The 23772-nt window shown below is 44.7% G+C and overlaps 1 protein-coding gene across 3 annotated transcripts in view; it reads right to left on the bottom strand.

The window, feature by feature from the left end:
- Window positions 1-23772, bottom strand: part of LOC130368678 (nuclear receptor ROR-alpha) — a 442969-nt gene that overhangs the window by 62556 nt on the left and 356641 nt on the right. Inside the window, exon 1 of one of the 3 annotated variants that reach the window (XM_056572696.1) lies at window positions 3344-3480. The exons of the other annotated variants lie outside the window; for them this stretch is intronic. Coding sequence (XP_056428671.1) covers window positions 3344-3371 — 28 coding nt within the window. The 5' untranslated portion in view covers window positions 3372-3480. Of the gene's footprint in view, window positions 1-3343; window positions 3481-23772 lie in introns of those variants that run through there. 3 annotated transcript variants of the gene reach the window in all.

Here is a 23772-nt window from a genome sequence, read left to right as displayed (position 1 = left end):
GGAACTTACCAATCAGAATGGGCATTTTATTGGTAAAACACCTGTATTACTGAAGTGTATGCACTGACTGGCTGTCTGGTAGCGCCCCCTACAGTACAGGGAGGAACTATAAGTTCTGTACTACTCCTTACCTGTGCCAGGGTTAGCTGCTCCTTTGGACACCAAGTAAATGTGGCTCCATTTGGCACAATGTGTGTACTGTATAGGACCCTGAAGAAGCTCCTGTCCCCTACATAAACCAGTCTTTCCCTACCAGGGTGCCTCCAGCCAACGGCTGTCCGGGCATGCTGGGAGTTGTAGTTTTGCAATAGCTGGAGGCACCCTGGATGGGAAACACTGACATAGACAGTGATTACAGCTCCCAGCAGATCTTTATTACTTTTATGTGTAAGGATTTGCTTTATCTCTATTAGTTATCTACTTATTTTTCTTTAATCCTCATTTTTTCTTCGGATGACATTTTGGGGCTTCAGAACCAATTCCCAGGTTTTCATAGAGTTATGGACTCAACATACAATGGTTTCAACATACAATGGTCGTCCTGGAACCAATTAATATTGTAACTTGAGGGACCACTGTAATGCCTTGACGGTTAATAATCATTGTACGTAGTCTATATTTTCGTTCCAAATATGTCATTTTCTTTATCGCAGTTACTTTTTTCAAGTAGACTATTTTCCCATGGTTGCGTAAGTAAGTCAAAAATTATTATTATTATTATTATTTTTTTTTATGCAGTAGTCCTGAATTTATCAAGTCGCACATATTGGCGCAACGAGTTAAAAAAAGCCTAAAACTATTTGTCGCATGGGGACCTTACAAAGCGGTGTCCTAAAATGTAAATAAATTTAAAAAAAAATTACTAGTATTAGCACCATTTTTATCATAGGCCATGTCATTTCATAAATTTGGGGCATGTACACATTGACACTGCACAAAAAAAAATTATAAAAAATAAAGTTTACCTACACAACATCATCTGGTAAATTCCTCCCTTTAGACTTTTAGGGTATGTTCACCTTTTTTTGCAGATCTGGAAAAGAATGGACGGCATACCCTTGAAATTTTGAGTTGGTAATCCAGGTGAGGGATTACCTGTCCTGGATTCCGCATTCCTTTTTTTTAAATTATTATTTATTTATTTTTTATTATTATTATTTAAACAAAATAAAACAGCCAGGCTGTATTATGAGACAGCTTAGCAATGAAATCAATGGGACACTGTTTATTATTAATTATTATTATTATTATATAAACAAAATAAAACAGCCAGACTGTATTACAAGGCAGCTTAGCAATGAAATCAATGGGACGCGGCTTTCACCGTCAGGATCTGCGTGAAAAAAATCCATCACGTGAACGTACCCTTGGGCTGAATGCAGGGTTTGATGCGGTCTAAGGGGCATTTTTTTAACCAAAGACAGAAGTGGATCCAGCAGGAAAAAAAATAGAAGTCCTTCGTTTAGTTTTCCCATTAGGAATCCATTTCTCCCCTGTATTAAACCCTGTCCGTGTGATGCCAGCCTTAGGGTACCCTCACACATGCCAACTTGATGCCATTTTTGTTGCGTACCAGCGACTTTACTGCAGTGTTTCCAAACCAGTGTGCATCCAGCTGTTGCGAAACTACAACTCCCAGCATGCCCGGACAGCCTACGGCTGTCCGGGCATGCTGGGAGTTGTAGTTTCGCAACAGCTGGAGGCTTACTGTTGGGGAAAACACTGCTTTAGCGTCATATCTAGGGTACCTGTAGCTTTAAGCGGATTTTTGAATTGTTCATCTAGTCTACCAAGTATTGTACCAAGAAGACAAGACCAGGGTATCAGGCGAGTGATGTGAAAGGAGATAACACGGACGTAATGGGCAGCCCTACGTCAGCGCACACAAGAGAAACTCATTAAGTCATTATGTAATCTGTAATGCTACAGTGTGGCAGGATTAATGGCAGCTCCGGCTATACACAGGGACAATACCACAAATCTCCAAAAGTCGGACGCACAATCACAGGCCCCATGGCCTACACCTCCTCCCCCCCTTTTTAATTTCTGCGCGGATGTAGCAGAGCTGCAAGTTTCTTATGCCTGAAACAAACAGGGGGAACACTGAATTCCACTCCATCAGCAGTTATAGTTTATCTATGCCAACTGTGGCTACGAGGGCCGGCACACAATACTACCAGCAAAAGACATGACCTACTGGGGGCCGACTGATGAGAATTGTGATAGAGGAGTGCGGGGGTTAAGGTGATCTATACTGGTCGGGCATGGGGGTGGCACCACCAGTTAGATGGCGGGTTCAGCTGCAGGATATATGGATGATAACAAGTTTATCTGGGGTCAGCGAGCTACAGAAGAGCATCTGCACCACAACAGCAAGGTAGTAGTTATCCCCCGCACCGAGGATACCGCAGCGTCTCCCAATCAAGATGCCTTCAGCTGTTGCAAAACTACAACTCCCAGCATGCTGGAAGTTGTATATATATTTTTTTTTTTTGGCAACAGCTGGAGGCATTAAAAACTTGGATACTGTCACAATGCTTAGACCAGTGTTTCCAAACCAGGGTGCCTCCAGATGTTGCAAAACTACAACTCCCAGCATGCTGGAAGTTGTAGTTTTTTTGTTTGTTTTTCAACAGCTGGAGGCATTAAAAACTTGGATACTGTCACAATGCTTAGACCAGTGTTTCCCAACCAGGGTGCCTCCAGATGTTGCAAAACTACAACTCCCAGAATGCCTGGACAGCCAAAGGCTGTCCAGGCATGCTGGGAGTTGTAGTTTTGCAACATCTGGAGGCGACCTGGTTGGGAAACCCTGGCTTAGACTTATGTGACAGCCCTTACCTTACTAATATAAAACATACACAGATTAGAATAAATGCTATAAAAGTAAAGATGTGCAGATGGGACCCACAAGTACTGATCACAGGGGGCACAGACTTCCCGACCCCCCTGCCAGTGATCTCATTGAAGAACACACAGTCTTAGCTGGCTGATAACACGGAACAATAGCTTACAGTGTAGATAAGCCGTCCCTTTCCCTCTGCCATGACGTCGATCCCTGCCCTGGGCTATCACCCCTACACTTCCACATGCCACCTCAACACTGGCAGTGCCCGCCTCAGTGCCAGTCTGTCACCTTGCAATGGAGACAATCCCTCCCCAGAGATCCAGCTTTCCTTGCTCCTGTGGCTCGCCGATGCCAGGCCGCTTTATGTCTCACACCCGGTGCCAGCTTGTGCCCAGCCTTACTTTTAGCAGAGTGTCAGTGTACCCTGCTGCCCCCGCACACCCTCCTCCCCCCGTGCCCCGCCGCCTACTAGCAATGCCCGGTGCAGTGTCTCACCTTTCATGGCCGCGATCACATAATACATGGTCACCGTGCAGTACCCCGGAGCCCCCCGTACACTCCACCGCTCTCAGATGCCAGCTCCGCTCTGCCGCATCCCCCGCCCGCAGCCGCCATATGAGAGTCCATGTGACCCGCTCCAAACACGCCCCAAAATCTGACAGCGGGCACCGCCCACCTCCCCCGGCCTAACCAATGAGCGGCGGGGATGCCGACAACAGGACACGCCCACCAGGGAGCGCACCCGCCTTACACGTGGCTGGCTGGTGACAGCGGTGAGAACTGAGGGAAAAGAGAACGGAGACAGGTGTACAGTGTGTACAGTGCCTTATAGCACCGCCATGGTCCTAAGACACAACCATATATATTACTCCGGGAGAACAGAGGGAAAAGAGAACGGAGACAGGTGTACAGTGTGTACAGTGCCTTATAGCACCGCCATGGTCCTAAGACACAACCATATATATTACTCCTGGAGAACAGAGGGAAAAGAGAACGGAGACAGGTGTACAGTGTGTACAGTGCCTTATAGCACCGCCATGGTCCTAAGACACAACCATATATATTACTCCGGGAGAACAGAGGGAAAAGAGAACGGAGACAGGTGTACAGTGTGTACAGTGCCTTATAGCACCGCCATGGTCCTGAGACACATCTATATATATTACTCCGGGAGAACAGAGGGAAAAGAGAACGGAGACAGGTGTACAGTGTGTACAGTGCCTTATAGCACCGCCATGGTCCTGAAGACACAACCATATATATTACTCCGGGAGAACAGAGGGAAAAGAGAACGGAGACAGGTGTACAGTGTGTACAGTGCCTTATAGCACCGCCATGGTCCTGAAGACACAACCATATATATTACTCCGGGAGAACTGAGGGAAAAGAGAACGGAGACAGGTGTACAGTGTGTACAGTGCCTTATAGCACCGCCATGGTCCTAAGACACAACCATATATATTACTCCGGGAGAACAGAGGGAAAAGAGAACGGAGACAGGTGTACAGTGTGTACAGTGCCTTATAGCACCGCCATGGTCCTGAAGACACAACCATATATATTACTCCGGGAGAACAGAGGGAAGAGAGAACGGAGACAGGTGTACAGTGTGTACAGTGCCTTATAGAACCGCCATGGTCCTGAAGACACAACCATATATATTACTCCGGGAGAACAGAGGGAAAAGAGAACGGAGACAGGTGTACAGTGTGTACAGTGCCTTATAGAACCGCCATGGTCCTGAGACACAACCATATATATTACTCCGGGAGAACAGAGGGAAGAGAGAACGGAGACAGGTGTACAGTGTGTACAGTGCCTTATAGCACCGCCATGGTCCTAAGACACAACCGTATATATTACTCCGGGAGAACAGAGGGAAAAGAGAACGGAGACAGGTGTACAGTGTGTACAGTGCCTTATAGCACCGCCATGGTCCTAAGACACAACCATATATATTACTCCGGGAGAACAGAGGGAAAAGAGAACGGAGACAGGTGTACAGTGCCTTATAGCACCGCCATGGTCCTGAGACACATCTATATATATTACTCCGGGAGAACAGAGGGAAAAGAGAACGGAGACAGGTGTACAGTGTGTACAGTGCCTTATAGCACCGCCATGGTCCTGAAGACACAACCATATATATTACTCCGGGATGTCATGTGGCAGAGCGGCTTTTGGGACCCCTTAGTGCATATGTGCATTTGCTTCCTCTGTACTCCCGATAGCTATGGCCAAATTAACACATTCAACTCCTCCTCCCCCCAAAAAAGGAAAAAAATAAAATAAAAATTGTACCTGTAATTTTAATAAAACTTTTGTTATGCCACAAGAGTTTTGATTAGTCAGGGTCTCAGTGCTGACACCCCTACCGATCATTTAATAGCGCTGACAGAGCCTTGAATGAGGATCATGTTTCCAGTAAGCATCTAGATCTGTGGCCTCCAAACTGTGTACCTCCAGATGTTGTGAAACTACAACTCCCAGCATGCCCAGGCAGTCATCTGCTGGTCTAGATCAGTGGTCCCCAAACTGTGGCCCTCCAGATGTTGGAAAACTACAATTCCCAGCATGCCTGGACAGCCAACGGCTGTCCAGGCATGCTGGGAGTTGTAGTTTTGCAACATCTCGAGGACCACAGTTTGGGGACCACTGGTCTAGATGATGATTTTTTTTATACACACACCCGAGTCATATATATTGGCACCTCACATGACAACCATAACATGACAGCTGGAGTGTCACCAGGACAGGGCCGGTCTGAGTACCCCAATGAATAGTGCCAGCCAGAGAGTAGTCATAAATACCGGGAGCTGGCATGCTCCTCTTAAAGGGGTATTCCAGGATTTTTTTTTTTATTTGACTATACTACAGGGGCTGTAAAGTTAGTGTAGTCCAGGATATAGGCCCAGATTAATCAAAGAATGTCTACGGTAGAGCCATTTTCCCATGTTTATTTGGGTGGTGCAGCAGGATGATGAATTTTGCGCAGCTCTGCTGTGGTGGGATAAGCTCTACCACATACACTTTTTCTAGATGCTTGTGAGAGAGGGAAGTAGACACTTTCCCAGGTCCTGAATTTGGCAGGTTAGGTGTTTTTACTTACTTTCACAGAAATACCGGGACATTTTTACTTGCATTTTAGACGCTACAATCAAATTTGATTGCGGTGTCTAAGGGGTTAAACCCGGGCATCATCGTGATCGTTGATGTCTGGCATTAGAGATGAGTCCTGGTGGCAGATAGCTTCCAGGACCACCCAGCTATGACCCGCGCTCAGCTCCTGAGCATGTGTCACAGAAGGGGAGTGGGGCGCTATTGTCCACAAGAGGTTAAAGGTTGAATTGCGTAAGGTAGAAGTGATTCTCCCGCCTACTGGTAGGTGGTGTAGCTTTGCGCCTAAAAAGTACCTTTGCGTACAAAATAGCGACTTTTGACAAAAGTCGCAGAGGATAAATATGTGACCACTACATGGTCAAAAAAGAAAAAGTTCTACGGGTAGGCAAAAAGAGTGAAACTGTCTATATGAAAAGACGCATAAAAGTCGCTAAATATGCTGCTTGCGCCTGAACTGCGCCAAAATATGCTCTAAAAGCAATGAGAAATCTCCCCCATAGTGTATGTGTCTGTGTTTCATGGTGATCCTACAATTCTTATGTGATTTTAGTACAGATGTTTATTTTTAACAGCATACAAAATGAGTGTCAGGTTGCAGTGTGGCCCGAGACATTACATCACTAGTTAGGTGACCAGAGCCAGTCTGCTTCAATGGGTGGAGCAACCGCTGGGTTGGAGGGAGAATTGTAGTTTTGCAACAGCTGGAGGCACCATGGTTAGAAAACACTGGTCTATTGATTACAGAACAGCATGGGTGGCTGATGTGTGGGAGGGAGAAAAGTGGCCTCACACTTCCAAACAAAGGAATTCTGGTTAGAGCGAGGCAACTTCAACAGGAAATAGCCATTTCACAAAATGAAATCAGCAGCATTATAGTGGACTCACGACACAACCATTTAGCCCCAACACAAGCACAGATCTTTCCTAAGTATAGCTAATACTGTCTGGCAGGTAAGTACTAAAATCACCTTATGGTGGATAACCCCTTTAAAGGGAAAACGTAAAATAAATAAAAATTCAGTCCAATCTGTAGCCATCATGTTATCGAGCAGGAGGAGCTAAGCCAATTCATATATAGTTTTGTGAGAAAAGGTATCTAAATCTCTGTCCTTTCTGGGCTAAGTAGTCAAGTGGGCGGTCCTACACAGTGACTGACAAGCCTCTATATGTACACCTATACACAGGGGGAGCAATCTGATTGGTTGCTGTCACGATCCTGGCTGGTAGGAGGTGGATCCTCTGTGCCAGAGAGGGATTGGCGAGGACCGTGCTAGTGGATCGGTTCTAAGTCACTACTGGTTTTCACCAGAGCCCGCCGCAAAGCGGGATGGTCTTGCTGCGGCGGTAGTGACCAGGTCGTATCCACTAGCAACGGCTCAACCTCTCTGACTGCTGAAGATAGGCGTGGTACAAGGGAGTAGACAGAAGCAAGGTCGGACGTAGCAGAAGGTCGGGGCAGGCAGCAAGGATCGTAGTCAGGGGCAACGGCAGGAGGTCTGGAACACGGGCTAGGAACAAACAAGGGAACGCTTTCACTAGGCACAAGGGCAACAAGATCCGGCAAGGGAGTGCATGGGAAGTGAGGTATAAGTAGGGAGTGCACAGGTGGAAACTAATTAAGCTAATTGGGAAGATTGGGCCAGGCACCATCATTGGTGCACTGGCCCTTTAAATCGCAGAGACCCGGCGCGCGCGCGTCCTAGGGAGCGGGGCCGCGCGCGCCGGGACAGGACCGACGGAGAGCGAGTCAGGTACGGGGACCGGGGTGCGCATCGCGAGCGGGCGCCACCCGCATCGCGAATCGCATCCCGGCTGGAGGCGGGACCGCAGCGCACCCGGTCAGTGGATCTGACCGGGGCGCTGCAACAACGAGGATGAGGCGAGCGCTCCGGGGAGGAACGGGGACCCGGAGCGCTCGGCGTAACAGTACCCCCCCCCCCTTGGGTCTCCCCCTCTTCTTGGGGCCAAAGAACCTGAGGAAAAGAAACTCAATTTTTCCGTGATGAGGTCCGATGCACATTAGGAGGGGTTCCGTGCGGTAACGCACGAGACAGTCCAATCTTTCATTGTAAACACAATTGATGTAGAGGGGTCTGGCGAGACTGGTCACAGGGACGTTGAACCTGTTGATAAGAGAGGCCAAAAAAAAATTTCCTGCAGATCCGGAATCCAAGAAGGCCATAGTAGAGAAGGTAGAGGCAGATATCCGCACAGGCACAGTAAGGCGTGGAGAAGCAGAGTTGACATCAAGAACTGTGTCACCTTTGTGCGGAGTCAGCGTACGTCTTTCCAGGCGGGGAGGACGGATAGGACAATCCTTCAGGAAGTGTTCGGTACCGGCATAGTACAGGCAAAGATTCTCCATGCGGCGTCGTGTCCTCTCTTGAGGTGTCAAGCGAGACCGGTCAACTTGCATAGCCTCCACGGCGGGAGGCACAGGAACGGATTGCAGAGGACCAGAGGAGAGAGGAGCCGGGGAGAAAAAACGCCTCGTGCGAACAAAGTCCATATCCAGGCGGAGCTCCAGACGCCATCCGGAAAAACGCATGTCAATGCGAGTGGCAAGATGAATGAGTTCATGTAGGTTAGCAGGAGTCTCTCGTGCGGCCAGAACATCTTTAATGTTGCTGGATAGGCCTTTTTTAAAGGTCGCGCAGAGAGCCTCACTATTCCAGGACAACTCGGAAGCAAGAGCACGGAACTGAATGGCGTACTCGCCAACGGAAGAAACACCCTGGGCCAGGTTCAGCAGGGCAGTCTCGGCAGAAGAAGCTCGGGCAGGCTCCTCGAAGATACCACGGACCTCAGCGAAGAAGGACTGGACTGTGGCTGTGGCAGGATCATTGCGGTCCCAGAGTGGTGTGGCCCCAGACAAGGCCTTTCCAGAAAGGAGACCACGGCAGAGTCTAGAGTCCTCATCAAATTTGTCCGGCAGGGACAAGCAGGGGTTAGGAGCGGCCGGTTGCTGCGGAGGAGTTGCAGGAGCCGGCGGAGGAGATGGTTGTTGCAGTTGCAGCTGCTGTGACAGTGACAGCAGCTGCTGTAACTGTGACTTCAGTTGCTGTGTCACGGTGGACAAGTATGCCAGCTGGTGATTTTGTTGGGTGATCATCGTGGAAATGTCGGCAAGACTTGACAGCGGCACCTCAGCGGAATCCATGGCCGGACGCTGCGGAGGAGTTGCAGGAGACGGCGGAGGAGATGGTTGTTGCAGTTGCAGCTGCTGTGTCAGTGACAGCAGCTGCTGTAACTGTGACTTCAGTTGCTGTTTCACGGAGGACAAGTATGCCAGCTGGTGATTTTGTTGGGTGATCATCGTGAAAATGTCGGCAAGACTTGACAGCGGCACCTCAGCGGAATCCATGGCCGGATCTACTGTCACGATCCTGGCTGGTAGGAGGTGGATCCTCTGTGCCAGAGAGGGATTGGCGAGGACCGTGCTAGTGGATCGGTTCTAAGTCACTACTGGTTTTCACCAGAGCCCGCCGCAAAGCGGGATGGTCTTGCTGCGGCGGTAGTGACCAGGTCGTATCCACTAGCAACGGCTCAACCTCTCTGACTGCTGAAGATAGGCGTGGTACAAGGGAGTAGACAGAAGCAAGGTCGGACGTAGCAGAAGGTCGGGGCAGGCAGCAAGGATCGTAGTCAGGGGCAACGGCAGGAGGTCTGGAACACGGGCTAGGAACAAACAAGGGAACGCTTTCACTAGGCACAAGGGCAACAAGATCCGGCAAGGGAGTGCATGGGAAGTGAGGTATAAGTAGGGAGTGCACAGGTGGAAACTAATTAAGCTAATTGGGAAGATTGGGCCAGGCACCATCATTGGTGCACTGGCCCTTTAAATCGCAGAGACCCGGCGCGCGCGCGTCCTAGGGAGCGGGGCCGCGCGCGCCGGGACAGGACCGACGGAGAGCGAGTCAGGTACGGGGACCGGGGTGCGCATCGCGAGCGGGCGCCACCCGCATCGCGAATCGCATCCCGGCTGGAGGCGGGACCGCAGCGCACCCGGTCAGTGGATCTGACCGGGGCGCTGCAACAATGAGGATGAGGCGAGCGCTCCGGGGAGGAACGGGGACCCGGAGCGCTCGGCGTAACAGTTGCTATGGGCAACTCAGCAACTTTTGCTATAGACAGGTCTTGATAAATCTCCCCCATAGTATGTAGACCTGTACCCTGACAGCTGAGGTAATGGTTACCATCTCCCCCTGGCTCTTTTCCTGACCTACAACACGATACTATAAATAAGGGGGGGGGGGTATTTTTTTTTTATTTTTTTATTTTTTGAGCAGTCAACATTATATGTTTGATTAAAAAGGTCCCAAACTAACGGTTCCCCATCATATTAGTCAATTCCAAATGGTGAATCATTGCTAAATATCACTTTCATCCCATTCTTCACACTCTTAGATTCTTGTCTTTAGTGCTGGTTTTCATTTTGCTTTTCTACATGTAAATCTTTTTATTTAGCTGATTTCTTACATTTCTGTCACTACATGCTTTCACCCATGTGCTTTATAGTGCATTTCTATTTTCAAAACACAATGAGGGACATTTATCAATGTTTGCTTATGTATTCCTTTTTTTAGTAATTTTTTCCTTACTTTTTTTTTTGCTTATGTGTGACTTATTTATCAACTGGTTTCAGCCTGTTGATAATTTTCTTTCACGTAAGCAATTTTTCCTTTTTTACTTTGGTAGTAGCTTTTTCTGCTCCATGTTTGAGCTGGAGTAAATTTAGTCAATTTTTAACCTTGTTGCAACTTTTTTTTTGCGCAGTTGCGACTGTCGCAGTTAATAAATACCAGACTACCCGTAGTCCATTTTAAAATTATTACTTCGTAGTTAAATTTTGGAAAACTTGCTTTTCTCGATTTCCAGTCAAAATGTTACACGAAAAATCACGTAGTCGCAGGTGCGACAATTTTTACGACATTTTTAGCAAAAAAAAATTAACTAAAACGCTTGATAAATGCCTGTCATTGTTTAGAGTATTCTATCCTGACACTTTGTTGTCTGTTTTATGTTTTGCTTTTAGAACCTTCCTATTTTTGTTTATACTTGTGGCAAATTTCACACCACACACAGCTGATTGGGAACAACCAACATCTTTTGCCATACTAAGTGTTTGCTGTCTACCTTGTCAACTGACATTCTTGTTGGGGTCATGCTTTTTTTTTTTTTTTTTTTTTTTTTTACTTTTAGCAAAGTGTCACAGTTCAGTAAGGTCTCCAAGCACTTTGCCATATTTTTTGACAAGGGCTGTACTGTATTATAGTCATAGCAAGATAATGGTGGGCGGTCTTTTATGAGATGGCACTCTTACTAACAAAGACATAGACTAAGACTGTGTAACCACGTGGTGCTCTGCTGTCTTTCCTGTTTTTACACAGATAGTTTGCCAGTGTGCACATTGGTTGGGAGTAAATTTTTTGAAAGGTAGTGGTCTAGACCCACAAAGGTGATGGACCCATCTGTATGAAGTGCCTGATACTACCTTGCAAGACATGTCTAGACACATTCTGCAGTGTTCAAGGGTTCTGAGATCTGCAACTAGCAAGTTTATTCTGCAAGTTTATTCTGGTAATTTGTAACCATCAAGTGGTTAAGCCACTGGTGTGAAAGCAAATTACGTCTTCTGTATACCCATTATCTTCTCCCATCATTTTAAAGAGGACTTCACTACTACCCCTCTACAATTTTATTCTATGTCTACAGTGTATGGTGCCATTATATGCTGGGGGTACAGTTTATGGCAGAATAATCTTAGGGGTATAGTATGTAACACTATGAGAACATTGTATTAGTATAAAAGGCCGGGATATGCTGTAAAATTAAAGGCAATCTGTCGACAATGTTAGATTGCTGATATGGCAATAAGACAGGGTACTTTTAGAGTGCTGGTGGTGCGTCCAAAATGTATAAATAGGCACAATGCATTCACAGCCAAGTGTCAAAGAGGCAGTCCCAAGTATCTGAAGTGCCAGTGGCTGACACACCACCTTGCTCTTCCCCTCCCTGTCCCTCTTTGACTCAGCTTCAAATGCAGGAGGGACAGGAATAGAAGAGAGAGGAGGCTTGCCAGGCTGTGGCACTTAGGAGGCTCAGGACAGCCTCTTTGACTCTTGCTTGCAGAAGTTTTGGAAGCACAGACAGCATTATTGAATATATCATGTGTCTTTTTGCCATAATAGATATCTAATAGTATCCCTTTAAGGAACCGCAAACACCTGGGCAGCAATATCTCCAGTGCTTACTCCTCATTGGGAGAAGTTGTCATGGCAGCTTGGGGCAGATGGACAAGAAGAGGAAAGCAAACATCTACAGTTAGAGAAGATGTCACTTGTCAGTCACTGAATGTAACTGTTTCTGTTGCCTTTTAATGCATTGCATAAGTACTGCATTCATTGCATGGAGTTTTGATTATGTCTACATTGCTTTTAATATTGAACTTGGTTTTGGCACAATATCTATGTACTAAGCTTGGTTCTGGTACTGTAATTACTAAGCTCAATACTGGTACTGTACTATGCTTGTATTTATGTACTGAATTTGAATTGGGAATTTTTGTTGGATTGGATTTGCTTATGGTACTGTATAAACGGTATATACTGGACCTTGATTTCGTGCCATACTTCTGTACTAAGCTTTGTTTTGGCGCTGTATTTATGCAATATGTTTACTTCTGTACTGAGCTTGGCTGTGGTGGGTTATTTATGTACTAAGCTTGATTCTGTTACAGTATATATGTAATAAACATTGTTCTAGTATTGTCACTTTTTAATTTGCTTGGTTTGTACATTAAATGCAATGAGCTTGGTTCTGGTATTTATACTGGGCTTGGTTCTGGTACTGCACATAAGCACTAATCTTTGGTTCTGATTCTTTATTGAACAGTGAACATCTTCAGTTCTGCAATATGCTTGGATCATATATTCAATTTATACACTAAACTTTTGACTATAGGGGGTGTGATAAAAGGCTGGAAGATCTGCCGTGGCATGCTGTGCATCCTACAATCAAACTGAATGGGCTGTGCACGCCTATGAATGTGTGCACGTAGGTGTGTGGGTAGGTAGTTTTCATGCATATATAATTATATTCATAGAGTGGCAAACCAGTTTTTTAATTCTAGGCTTGATGGGCTACACAAGTTTGGGAAATATTCAGGATATTACTGTTACCTACACAAATATTTATTTAGACTTTACATTAATAAATTGTGTGTTTGGAATATTGTATGGTTCATCATTAGAAGAAATAACGTTCTGTTGTGTACTACACTGTGGGCATCCTGTACTATACATAGGGAACCTGTTAAAAACTGGAATCCCACCCCTGGTTGAGTGCCTATTAGTAACACTTAATTCCATAAAGCTGCTTCCATGCGGGGAAGTGACTGCCCTCTAGAGAGCCATGTGCTTGAGAAATATTCCTTTCATTCACATAAACAGGGTTCTAGCGCCACTAGCTCTTATCCATAAGGTCCACTGTGTACATTGTATATAGTGTGCTTTATAAAGTTGTTAGGAATCTAGTAACTATATGCAGGTTAACCCAGAATGGAAGCATCAGGATACTGCGTATAACTGACAGTTCTTTTTTAGAAGATCTATCACTTATGAACAGGCAATGAAATGGTTTATTACCTGTCCTCAATATGTGTAAGAGAATATATTTCCCAGGGATAGATATTACTGACAAATACCAGAGAGTAAAGAAGTAGACAGAATGGGTGACATCTAGGATCCACTGAGGAAGGAGTCATATACGGATTAAAACAAAACATTGTCATAAAAGAACACTTTGCATAATGATTTGCCTTTCAATTCTTTGTATTGCCAATCTATTAGTGTTGCTCGCGAATATTCGCAATTCGAATATTATTCGCGAATATCGCATATTCGCGAATTCGCGAATTTCGCAAATATAGCGCTATATATTCGTAATTACGAATATTCGTTTTTTTTTTTTTTTCACAGTACACATCACAGTGATCATCTCTCTCTGCTTCCAGCTTGTGTGGTGTAAAGAAGGCTGTAATACTACTGTGTGAGACTGGCGTGCAAAAATTCGCATATACGAAAATTAGCATATGCTATTTTCGCATATGCGTATTTTCACATATGTTAATTTTCGCACACGCGTATTTTCGCATATGCGAAAATAAAACGAGAATATAACGAATATGCGAATATTCGCGGATATATTCGCGAATATTCGCGAATTCGAATATGGCCTATGCCGCTCAACACTACAATCTATGTCGGAGCGGCTGATATTGCCATAGGAATTTGGATTAGTTGAGTTCTTCCCCTGCACTAAAGGACAATGGACACTGGAGAGGGAACTGCACTTTTCTCGCAGAAATAGTCCTGCTATTGGTCTATATCTATGTTTCCATGTAGAGAGACATATCCATATAACATATGTATAGCGTTTGTGTATCCAGAACGCATCATATTGACGTTTAGGGACTAAGAGTGCAGGTGCATTCTAAAACTTCTGTTTAGGGCACCAAGAACTGTCCTGTTCTTTATTGTGCAATTTTCAACAACAAAAAATTAGCCCCTGGGGAATTTCAACATACATTGCAATGCGTTCTGGGAGAACAAAGTTCACTCCCTAGAACTGCCTCTTTACTTGATACATATGTCAGTCTCTCAGTTGGTGACAATATTTACTGCTCAAAAAAAATAAAGGGAACACTTAAACAACACAATGTAACTCCAAGTCAATCACACTTCTGTGAAATCACATTGTCCACTCAGGAAGTAACACTGATTGACAATCAATTTCACATGCTGTTGTGCAAATGGAACAGACAACAGGTGGAAATTATAGGCAATTAGTAAGACACCCCCAATAAAGGAGTGGTTCTGCAGGTGGTGATCACAGACCACTTCTCAGTTCCTATGCTTCCTGGCTGATGTTTTGGTCACCTTTGAATGCCGGTGGTGCTTTCACTCTAGTGGTAGCATGAGACGGAGTCTACAACCCACACAAGTGACTCAGGTAGTGCAGCTCATCCAGGATGGCACATCAATGCGGGCTGTGGCAAGAAGATGTGCTGTGTCTGTCAGCGTAGTGTCCAGAGCATGGAGACAATACAAGGAGACAATAACTATAGCAAAGTAATTTTTAGTTTTTTTTATTTATATTTATTTATTTTTATTTATTTTTTATTTAATATTTCTTTGATCATTATTATATTTATTTATCTATTATTTTCATATTTATATTTTTTTATTGAAATATGTTTTATTTTTCATAATTTTTATAATTTTTTTTTTCATTTTTTTTCTGTCCTTTTTCTATTTTAATTTACAGACCAATTTATTTTGTTTTGGTAATATAGCCTAGATTGTCTTGATATAGACTGAGGTGAAGTCCCCTGCAATGTACACACTAACTCATATTATTATTCTTTCTTTCCTCTTTTCTCTATTTTTGCGGCCATTTAAAGGAGTAGTCCTGCGCGCACTTTTTTCATTTTATCCCGTCCGGGCTGCAAAATAAAAGAAAACAAACTTTCTCTTACCTGCCAACGAGCCCCCGGAGCTCCGGGAAACTCCGGTACAGGTGTTCGGTCCCCGGGCTGTATTCTTCTTACTTCCTGTTAGCCCGGCACGTCACACGGAGCTTCAGCCTATCACCAGCCGAGGCGGGACATCGCTGCGGCCGGTGATAGGCTGAAGCTCCGTGTGACGTGTCGGGCTAACAGGAAGTAAGAAGATTACAGCCCGGGGACCGAACACCTGTACCGGAGCTCCGGAGGCTCGTTGGCAGGTAAGAGAAAGTTTGTTTTCTTTTATTTTGCAGCCCGGACGGGATAAAATAAGAAAAGTGCCTGTCGGAGTACTCCTTTAACATCTTTTGTTCGAGATGAATGTTTATAGAATGGTTTGCAGAACAATGCGCATTGTGATATGAGAGTGTATGAATGAAATGCTGTGATTACTTACACATGCGCAGTAACATGGATAGTGATACCGGAGGGATCTCTGTTCACTGCTATGATGCTGTGGCGTTTGCGCGGTGGCGCTTGACTGATAATATACATCCTTAATGTGGATACGCTTGCGCGTCCGTGACTACTGGCCATCTGGGTTCCATGTTATGCATGGATCACATGAGCGGGACGTCATTCCCATACATGATGCATATTCTACATTTGGCGCCTGCGCATATGTGCGCACCTTACTGATTGGTTATTGCTGGTTGCTTCATTATCAGTGCGCGCATGAGCTCATTACGGCAATATCTTACGATATTTTGACACAGGGAACACGCGAGTGGGACCTTTTGATCCCACATCTCGCATTATCTGTTCTGCATACCAGAAGTCATCCGGACCGGAAGTAACACTATGATTGCACGCTGTATGGTACCGGGAGGCGTGTAGTGAGCTCACCTGCCAGGTATTATCCAAATTAGTATATATGTATATATATATATATATATATATATATATGTATATGATGTGGGGAATACTCCAGCACAACACCCCTGAGGAAGTCACTCATCGACGGAACACGTGACCCCGTCTTTACTGGATGTCAGAAGATCACCTTTAACACTGATCAGTGCTATGCCCTATGCATAGCACTGAACAGTATTAGCAATCAAATGACTGCTATAGATAGTCCCCTATGGGGACTTTTAAAGTGTAAAAATGAAAGTAAAAAAAGTAAAAAAAAATGTGAAAAATCCCCTCCCCCAATAAACATGTAAAATGTCCTTTTTTCCCATTTACCCCCATAAAGTGTAAAAAAAAAAAAAGATTTATACACATATTTTGTATCGCTGCGTGCATAAATGTCCGAACTATTAAAATATAATGTTATTGATCCCGTACGGTGAACGGCATGAACATTTAAAAAAAAGTGCAAAATTGCTGCTTTTTTTGTCACATTTTATTCAAAAAAATAAAAAAAATAATAAAAATTTTATATACACAAATGTGCTATCAATAAAAAGTACAGATCATGGCGCAAAAAATGAGCCCTCATACCGCCACTTATACGGAAAAATGAAAAAGTTATAGGTCATCAAAATAGAAGGATTTTAAACATACTAATTTGGTTAAAAAGTTAGCAACAATAATACAAAAGTATATAATCATGGGTATCATTTTAATCGTATTGACCCACAGAATAAAGAATACATGTAATTTTTACCGTAAATTGTACGAAAACGAAACCTTCCAAAATTTGCTAAATTGCGGTTTTCTTTTTCATTTCCCCACACAAATAGTATTTTTTTGGTTGTCCCATACATTTTATGGTAAAATGAGTGATGTCATTACGCAGGATAACTGGTCGCGGAAAAAACAAGCCCTCATACTAGTCTGTGGATGAAAATATAAAAGAGTTACGATTTTTAGAATACAAGGAGGAAAAAACAAAAATGCAAAAATAAAATTGGCCTAGTCCTTAAAGGAGTAGTCCAGTGGTGATTCAGTGGTGAGCAACTTATCCCCTATCCTAAGGATAGGGGATAAGTTGCAGATCGCGGGGGGGTCCGACCGCTGGGGCCCCCTGCGATCTCCTGTACGGAGCCCCGACAGCCCGCGGGAAGGGGGCGTGTCGACCTCCGCACGAGGCGGCGGCCGACACGCCCCCTCAATACAACTCTATGGCAGAGCCGAAGCGCTGCCTTCGGCAATCTCCGGCTCTGCCATAGAGATGTATTGAGGGGGCGTGTCGGCCGCCGCCTCGTGCGGGGGTCGACACCCGCTATCTCGGCGGAGAGCCGGGGCCCGTACAGAGAGATCGCAGGGGGCCCCAGCGGTCGGACCCCCCGCGATCTCAAACTTATCCCCTATCCTTAGGATAGGGGATAAGTTTTTCACCACTGGACTACCCCTTTAAGGTTAAAATGGGCTTGGTCCTTAAGAGGTTAAAGACCAAGGGTGTACCTGTACGTCCTGGGTCCTTTCCCTTTCTATAACGCGGGGCCACACCTTCATAGAGTGTCGGGCCCGGCCTCTAACAACGGCCGGGACCCGTGGCTAATAGCACGCCCTATTAACCCTTTAGACGCAGCATTTAAAGTGGATCGCCGCATCTAAAGTGAAACTAAACTACCCCCGGCTAGCTCAGGGGGCTGTTCGGGCCCGCCGCAAATCGCGGCATCCTGAACAGCTGTAGGACAGCAGGAGGGTCCCCTTACCTGCCTCCTGTTGTCCGATCGCCGAATGACTACTCAGTACCTGAGATCCAGGCATGAGCAGTCAAGCGGCAGAATCAGCGATCAATGGTTTCCTATGAGAAACTAATGATCAATGTAAAAGATCAGTGTGTGCAGTGTTATAGCCCCCTATAGGGGCTATAACATTGCAAAAAGAAATGTGGAAATAAAAAGTTAATAAAGATCATTTAACCCCTTCTCTAATAAAAGTTTGAATCACCCCCCTTTTCCCATTTAAAACAGTGTAACAGTGTAAATAAAAATAAACATATATGGTATCATCGCGTGCAGAAACTTCCGAATTATAAAAATATATCGCTAATGAAACCGCACGGTCAATGGCGTACGTGCAAAAAATTCAAAAGTCCAAAATAGCGTTATTTTTGGTCACTTTTTATATTATGAAAAAATGAATAAAAAGCTATCAAAAAGTTTGATCAATACAAAAAAATTAGCCCTCATACCTCCCCGTACACGAAAAAAAATTTAAGTTATAGGGGTCAGAAGATGACAATTGTAAATGTATACATTTTCCTGCATGTAGTTATGATTTTTTCCAGAAGTACGTCAAAATCAAACCTATATAAGTAGGGTATCATTTTAATTGTATGGACCTACAGAATAAAGATAAGGTGTCATTTTTACCGAACAATTTACTTCATAGAAACAGAACCCCCCAAAAGTTACAAAATGGTGCTTTTTCTTCAATTTTGTCGCACAACAATTTTTTTTTCCGTTTTGTCGTAGATTTTGGGGTAATATGACTGATGTCATTACAAAGTCGAATTGGTGGCGCAAAAAATAAGCCATCATATGGATTTTTAGGTTCAAAATTGAAAGAGTTATGATTTTTAAATGGTAAGGAGGAAAAAATGAAAGTGCAAAAATGGAAAACCCCTGGTCCTTAAAGGGTAGCTCCCAAGGGTAGATCCCTAACCCCCTCCCTACCTTTAATTTTTTTTTTTTACATATTAAAAATGCCTTTTTGTCTGCCTGGTAGTGTGCTCACTACCAGGCAGACTTCCCCAGCAGGCACCACGTCACTGATGCCTGCTGGGGCCGACACTTCCGCCCGTAGTTCACCTATACAGGGCGCCTCCAGCTGTTTCCCCACTGCAACTCCCAGCTTGCCCTGACATCTATTGGCTGTCAGGGCATGCTGAGAGTTGTAGTGGGGAAACAACTGGAGGCATACTGTATAGGTGAACACCGTGATGGCCGCACATCCCGCTCCCGCCGCGCAGCCCGCAACCCCCCTGGCCCCGCTGCGCCGCTAAACCCACTACCCCCCTCCCCTCCCCCGCAAAAACATAAGCATTGAGAACAGTAATTTTACCTGTCGCCGGGGCCGGCGTGCGAGGCCAGGGAGCCTGCGCGCGTCCTCTTCCTTCAAAGCGCTCGCTCCCGCCTGTCTGATTGACAGCCGGGAGCGAGCACCGCAGTGAATGAATTCCGACTCGTTGCCAGGCTTCAACGAGTCGAAATTCATTAGTGACCTCACTGCCGAATGCATTCGGCCACTAGGAGGGCGACCCCTAGTGGCTGAATTTAAAAGTGATTTTAAACTGTTTTAAAATCACTTTTTTTTAAATTAAAGTATATTAGAGATATGTTGTAGTACTTAAGTACTACAACATATCAATTTTTTGATTTCATGACAGTGCCCATTTAAGGGGTAAATACAGTGTATTGCCCCCTTTAACATCAAAGACAGCTTTAAGTCTTTTGTGGTAGTTGTGGATGAGGCTCTTTATCTTCTCAGATGGTAAAGCTGCCCATTCTTCCTGGCAAAAAGCCTCCAGTTCCCCTAAATTCTTGGTCTGTCTTGCATGAACGGCACGTTTGAGGTCTCCCCAGAGTGGCTCAATGATATTGAGGTCTGGAGACTGAGATGGCCACTCCAGAGCCTTCACTTTTTTTTTGCTGTAGCCTATGACAGGTTGATTTGGCCTTGTGTTTTGGATCATTGTCATGTTGGAATGTCCAAGTACGTCCCATGCGCAGCTTCCTGGATGATAACTGCAAATTGTCCGCCAGTATTTGTTGATACATTACTGCATTCATATTGCCATCAATTCTGACCAAATTTCCTCTGCCTTTGCAGCTCACAGATCCCCGAAACATCAGTGATCCACCACCATGTTTCACAGTAGGAATGGTGCACCTTTCATCATAGGCCTTGTTGACTCCTCTCCAAGTGTAGCGTTTATGGTTGTGTCCAAACAGTTCAATTCAAATGACTTTGTGCCATAAGGTTCTAGGCTTGCCTCTGTGCTGTATCAACAAATACTGGCAGACAATTTGCACTCATCTTCCAGGAAGCTGCGCATGGGACGTACTTGGACATTCCAACATGACAATGATCCAAAAGAGAGCACAAGTGTATACAGAGTGGTCACTTGTGTTTACATGACATTGCAGGTTACTCTGTGCACCAACACAGCAAAACAAACTTAAGACGGCCAAAAAGTCTGGTTTCCTTGCTGTTTTTTTTTTTTTTTAATACTTTGAGAGTGTTTTTGTTGATTTTAGGATTTTACAGTAATATCTGCATTTTTGTATAAAGGATTTGGTTTCTTAGACTCAAGGGGCCAGACAGCAGGGGCTTATCCTTAGAGATTTCCGCATGACTTTGTAATGATTGATAACGCTGACACTGGCCCGAAATACAATAGACAAGAGGCCGGGTGTACTGCTTTGACATTGTGTGTATGAAAACACCAAGTGGTGTAGCTATAGGTGATGCAGTGGCATCTGAAGCCCTACTTCTGCATGGCCTGTGCATTCCTGATACATAGATACTACTGAGGTGAGCGAGCCGCAGAATTATTAGTCACGCTAATTGTTTGGTTACGTAACCGTATGATACAAAGTTATCTCACTGCACAAGTTTATACTTTTCATATTATACATATGTCATACACAGCAAAATGGTTAACACTGCCTGTTACATGGTGGACTGATAAAAGGCTTTTAAAAGAAGCCTAAGTAGTAAAATAAGATTGAATCCATACCATTCTCACATCAAGAATCGGGCCCAATTGTTAAGTATCTTTTTACACATGACTCTTATTGACACATTAGCGGACCTAGCCAATATAAAAGAGCAAAAATGAAAAGTGACCATATGAATAGGACTAGAGATGAGCGAATTTACAGTAAATTCGATTCGTCACGAACTTCTCGGCTCAGCAGTTGATGACTTATCCTGTATAAATTAGTTCAGCTTTCAGGTGCTCCGGTGGGCTGGAAAAGATGGATACAGTCCTAGGAAGGAGTCTCCTAGGACTGTATCCACCTTTTCCAGCCCACGGGAGCACCTGAAAGCTGAACTCATTTATGCAGGAAAAGTCATCAACTGCCGAGCCGAGAAGTTCGTGACGAATCGAATTTACTGTAAATTCGATCATCTCTAAATAGGACTACTGGATCAGGCTACACAGGAGTTACCTGTAGTCTGTCCCCAAATACAGTGGTCCCTCAACATGCGATGGTAATCGTTTGTTGAAACCATCGTATGTTGAGGGATCCGTCCAATGTGAAGTATAGAACAGTGGTCTACAACCTGCGGACCTCCAGATGTTGCAAAACTACAACGCCCAGCATGCCCGGACAGCCAACGGCTGTCCGGGCATGCTGGGAGTTGTAGTTTTGCAACATCTGGAGGTCCGCAGGTTGAAGACTACTGGTATTGGAGGTTGTACTCACGTGTCCCCGCCGCTCCGGACTATCACCACTCATCACCGCTGCCCTGGATGTCTCCTTCCATCGCTGTCGCCGCATCCCTGGCGTGTCCCCGACGCTCCGGAAAGGCCTCTGCTTCCCCGGCATCCTCGCTCTCACGTCACCGCCATCACGTTGCTACGCACGTCACTTCTATTGGATGACGGGACGGCGTGCGCAGCGACATTGTGATGACGATGGAGAGCGCCGACGATGCAGGGGATCCCGAAGAGGACGCGCCGGAGCCCTGAGGACAGGTAAGTGATCGTCACCGCACCACACGGGGCACCGTAAACGGCTATCCGGTGGCAGCTGAAGCAGTCTGCGCTGCCGGATAGCCGTTTATGCGATGGCCCCGACATACAAAAGCATCGTATGTTGATGCTGCCTTCTGAGAGGCCATCGTTTGTTGAAATGATCATATGTCGGGGCCATCGTAGGTCGGGGGGTTACTGTACATAGATAGATCTGCATAGGAGCTGTAGACACTAGATGATACATCAAAACTCCTTGGAAAGTTGGTTTTAGATGAATCTGAGCAATAAGCAAAATTGGTTTCAAGTTCTACACAGCCTCTTTCTTTCATGATCCCTCCGCTTTCTGAATCAAGAGCCTATTACTCATCCCCATATTCCCTCAATATGACAGAGATTGTATGGACAATCCTGAGATGTGTGAAAGGCTCTGCATGTTTGGTCTGTTCTCTACTCCTGCTCTGCAGACGAGCTAAAGGACACAGCTTTGGCTGGCAGATAACTGTCCCTGCAGACAGGCTCACAATACACCTTCAAGCTGCTTTACCCTTGTCACAAGGTCACCTATTCCCCTCTTTTTATAATAGCCATTAATCCCTTTCCTGCATACATGTTGTCACCTTCATAGAGGAACAGGGCGGACACTGGCATCTCCACTGACACCTGTCATCAAGGTGTGAATGCGAGCAGCAAGGTTACAAAGGCCTTTATTCTATAAAGAAGGAAACAATGCCTGTGGCAGGAATACTGCTAGACTCTGAGTCTGTAAAATAAGGGACGGTCACAGACTGGTGGCTCACCCTCCGAAAAGCTGAGTGTGATTTCTATGCACCCCCTACTCAAATATATATATATATATATATATATATATATATATATGCTGTTTTTAGGAAAATAAAATCATTTTTCATTTAATTCTAATAGTGCTGTTTAGATTAGACGTGTTAGTCTTTCTATTTTATTTATTTAAATATGCGATGTGCTGAATTGTTTGTGGGAAATAAATTCCGGCAGGTATGTGGCTTCTATTTATCTCTGTGATATAATCTTTTAATTTATTTTTTAAATTAACATAAAGGTAACTTCATATGGGAGTATCATGATGGCAAAGGATAGGGGATACGTTTTCCAATCCTGGAGTACTCCTTTAATGTGGTACTCCAGAGGAAAAAAATGTTTTCAAATCAACTGGTGCCAGAAAGTTAAAAAGATTTGTAAATTAAAAAATCTTAACCCTTCCAGTACTTATCAGCTGCTGTATGCTCTAGAAGAAGTTGTGTAGCTCTTTCCGGTCTCACCACAGTGCTCTCTGCTGCCACCTTTGTCCATGTCAGGTACTGTCCAGAGCAGGATAGGTTTGCTATGGGGATTTGCTCCTACTCTGGATAGTTCATGACACAGACAGAAATGACAGAAGAAAGCACTGTGTTCAGAATGGAAAGAACTACACAACTTCCTCTGGAGCATACAGCAGCTGTTAAAGGGGTACTCCTGTGAAAACCTTTTTTCTTTTAAATCAACTGGTGCCAGAAAGTTAAACATATTTGTAAATTACTTCTATTAAAAAATCTTAATCCTTCCAGTACTTATTAGCTGCTGAATGCTACAGAGTAAATTCCTTTCTTTTTGGAACACTGA

Source organism: Hyla sarda, chromosome 4 (assembly GCF_029499605.1).
Source record: "Hyla sarda isolate aHylSar1 chromosome 4, aHylSar1.hap1, whole genome shotgun sequence".
NCBI classification, from domain to species: Eukaryota; Metazoa; Chordata; class Amphibia; order Anura; family Hylidae; genus Hyla; species Hyla sarda.
This window is presented reverse-complemented; position numbering and strand designations above follow the sequence as displayed.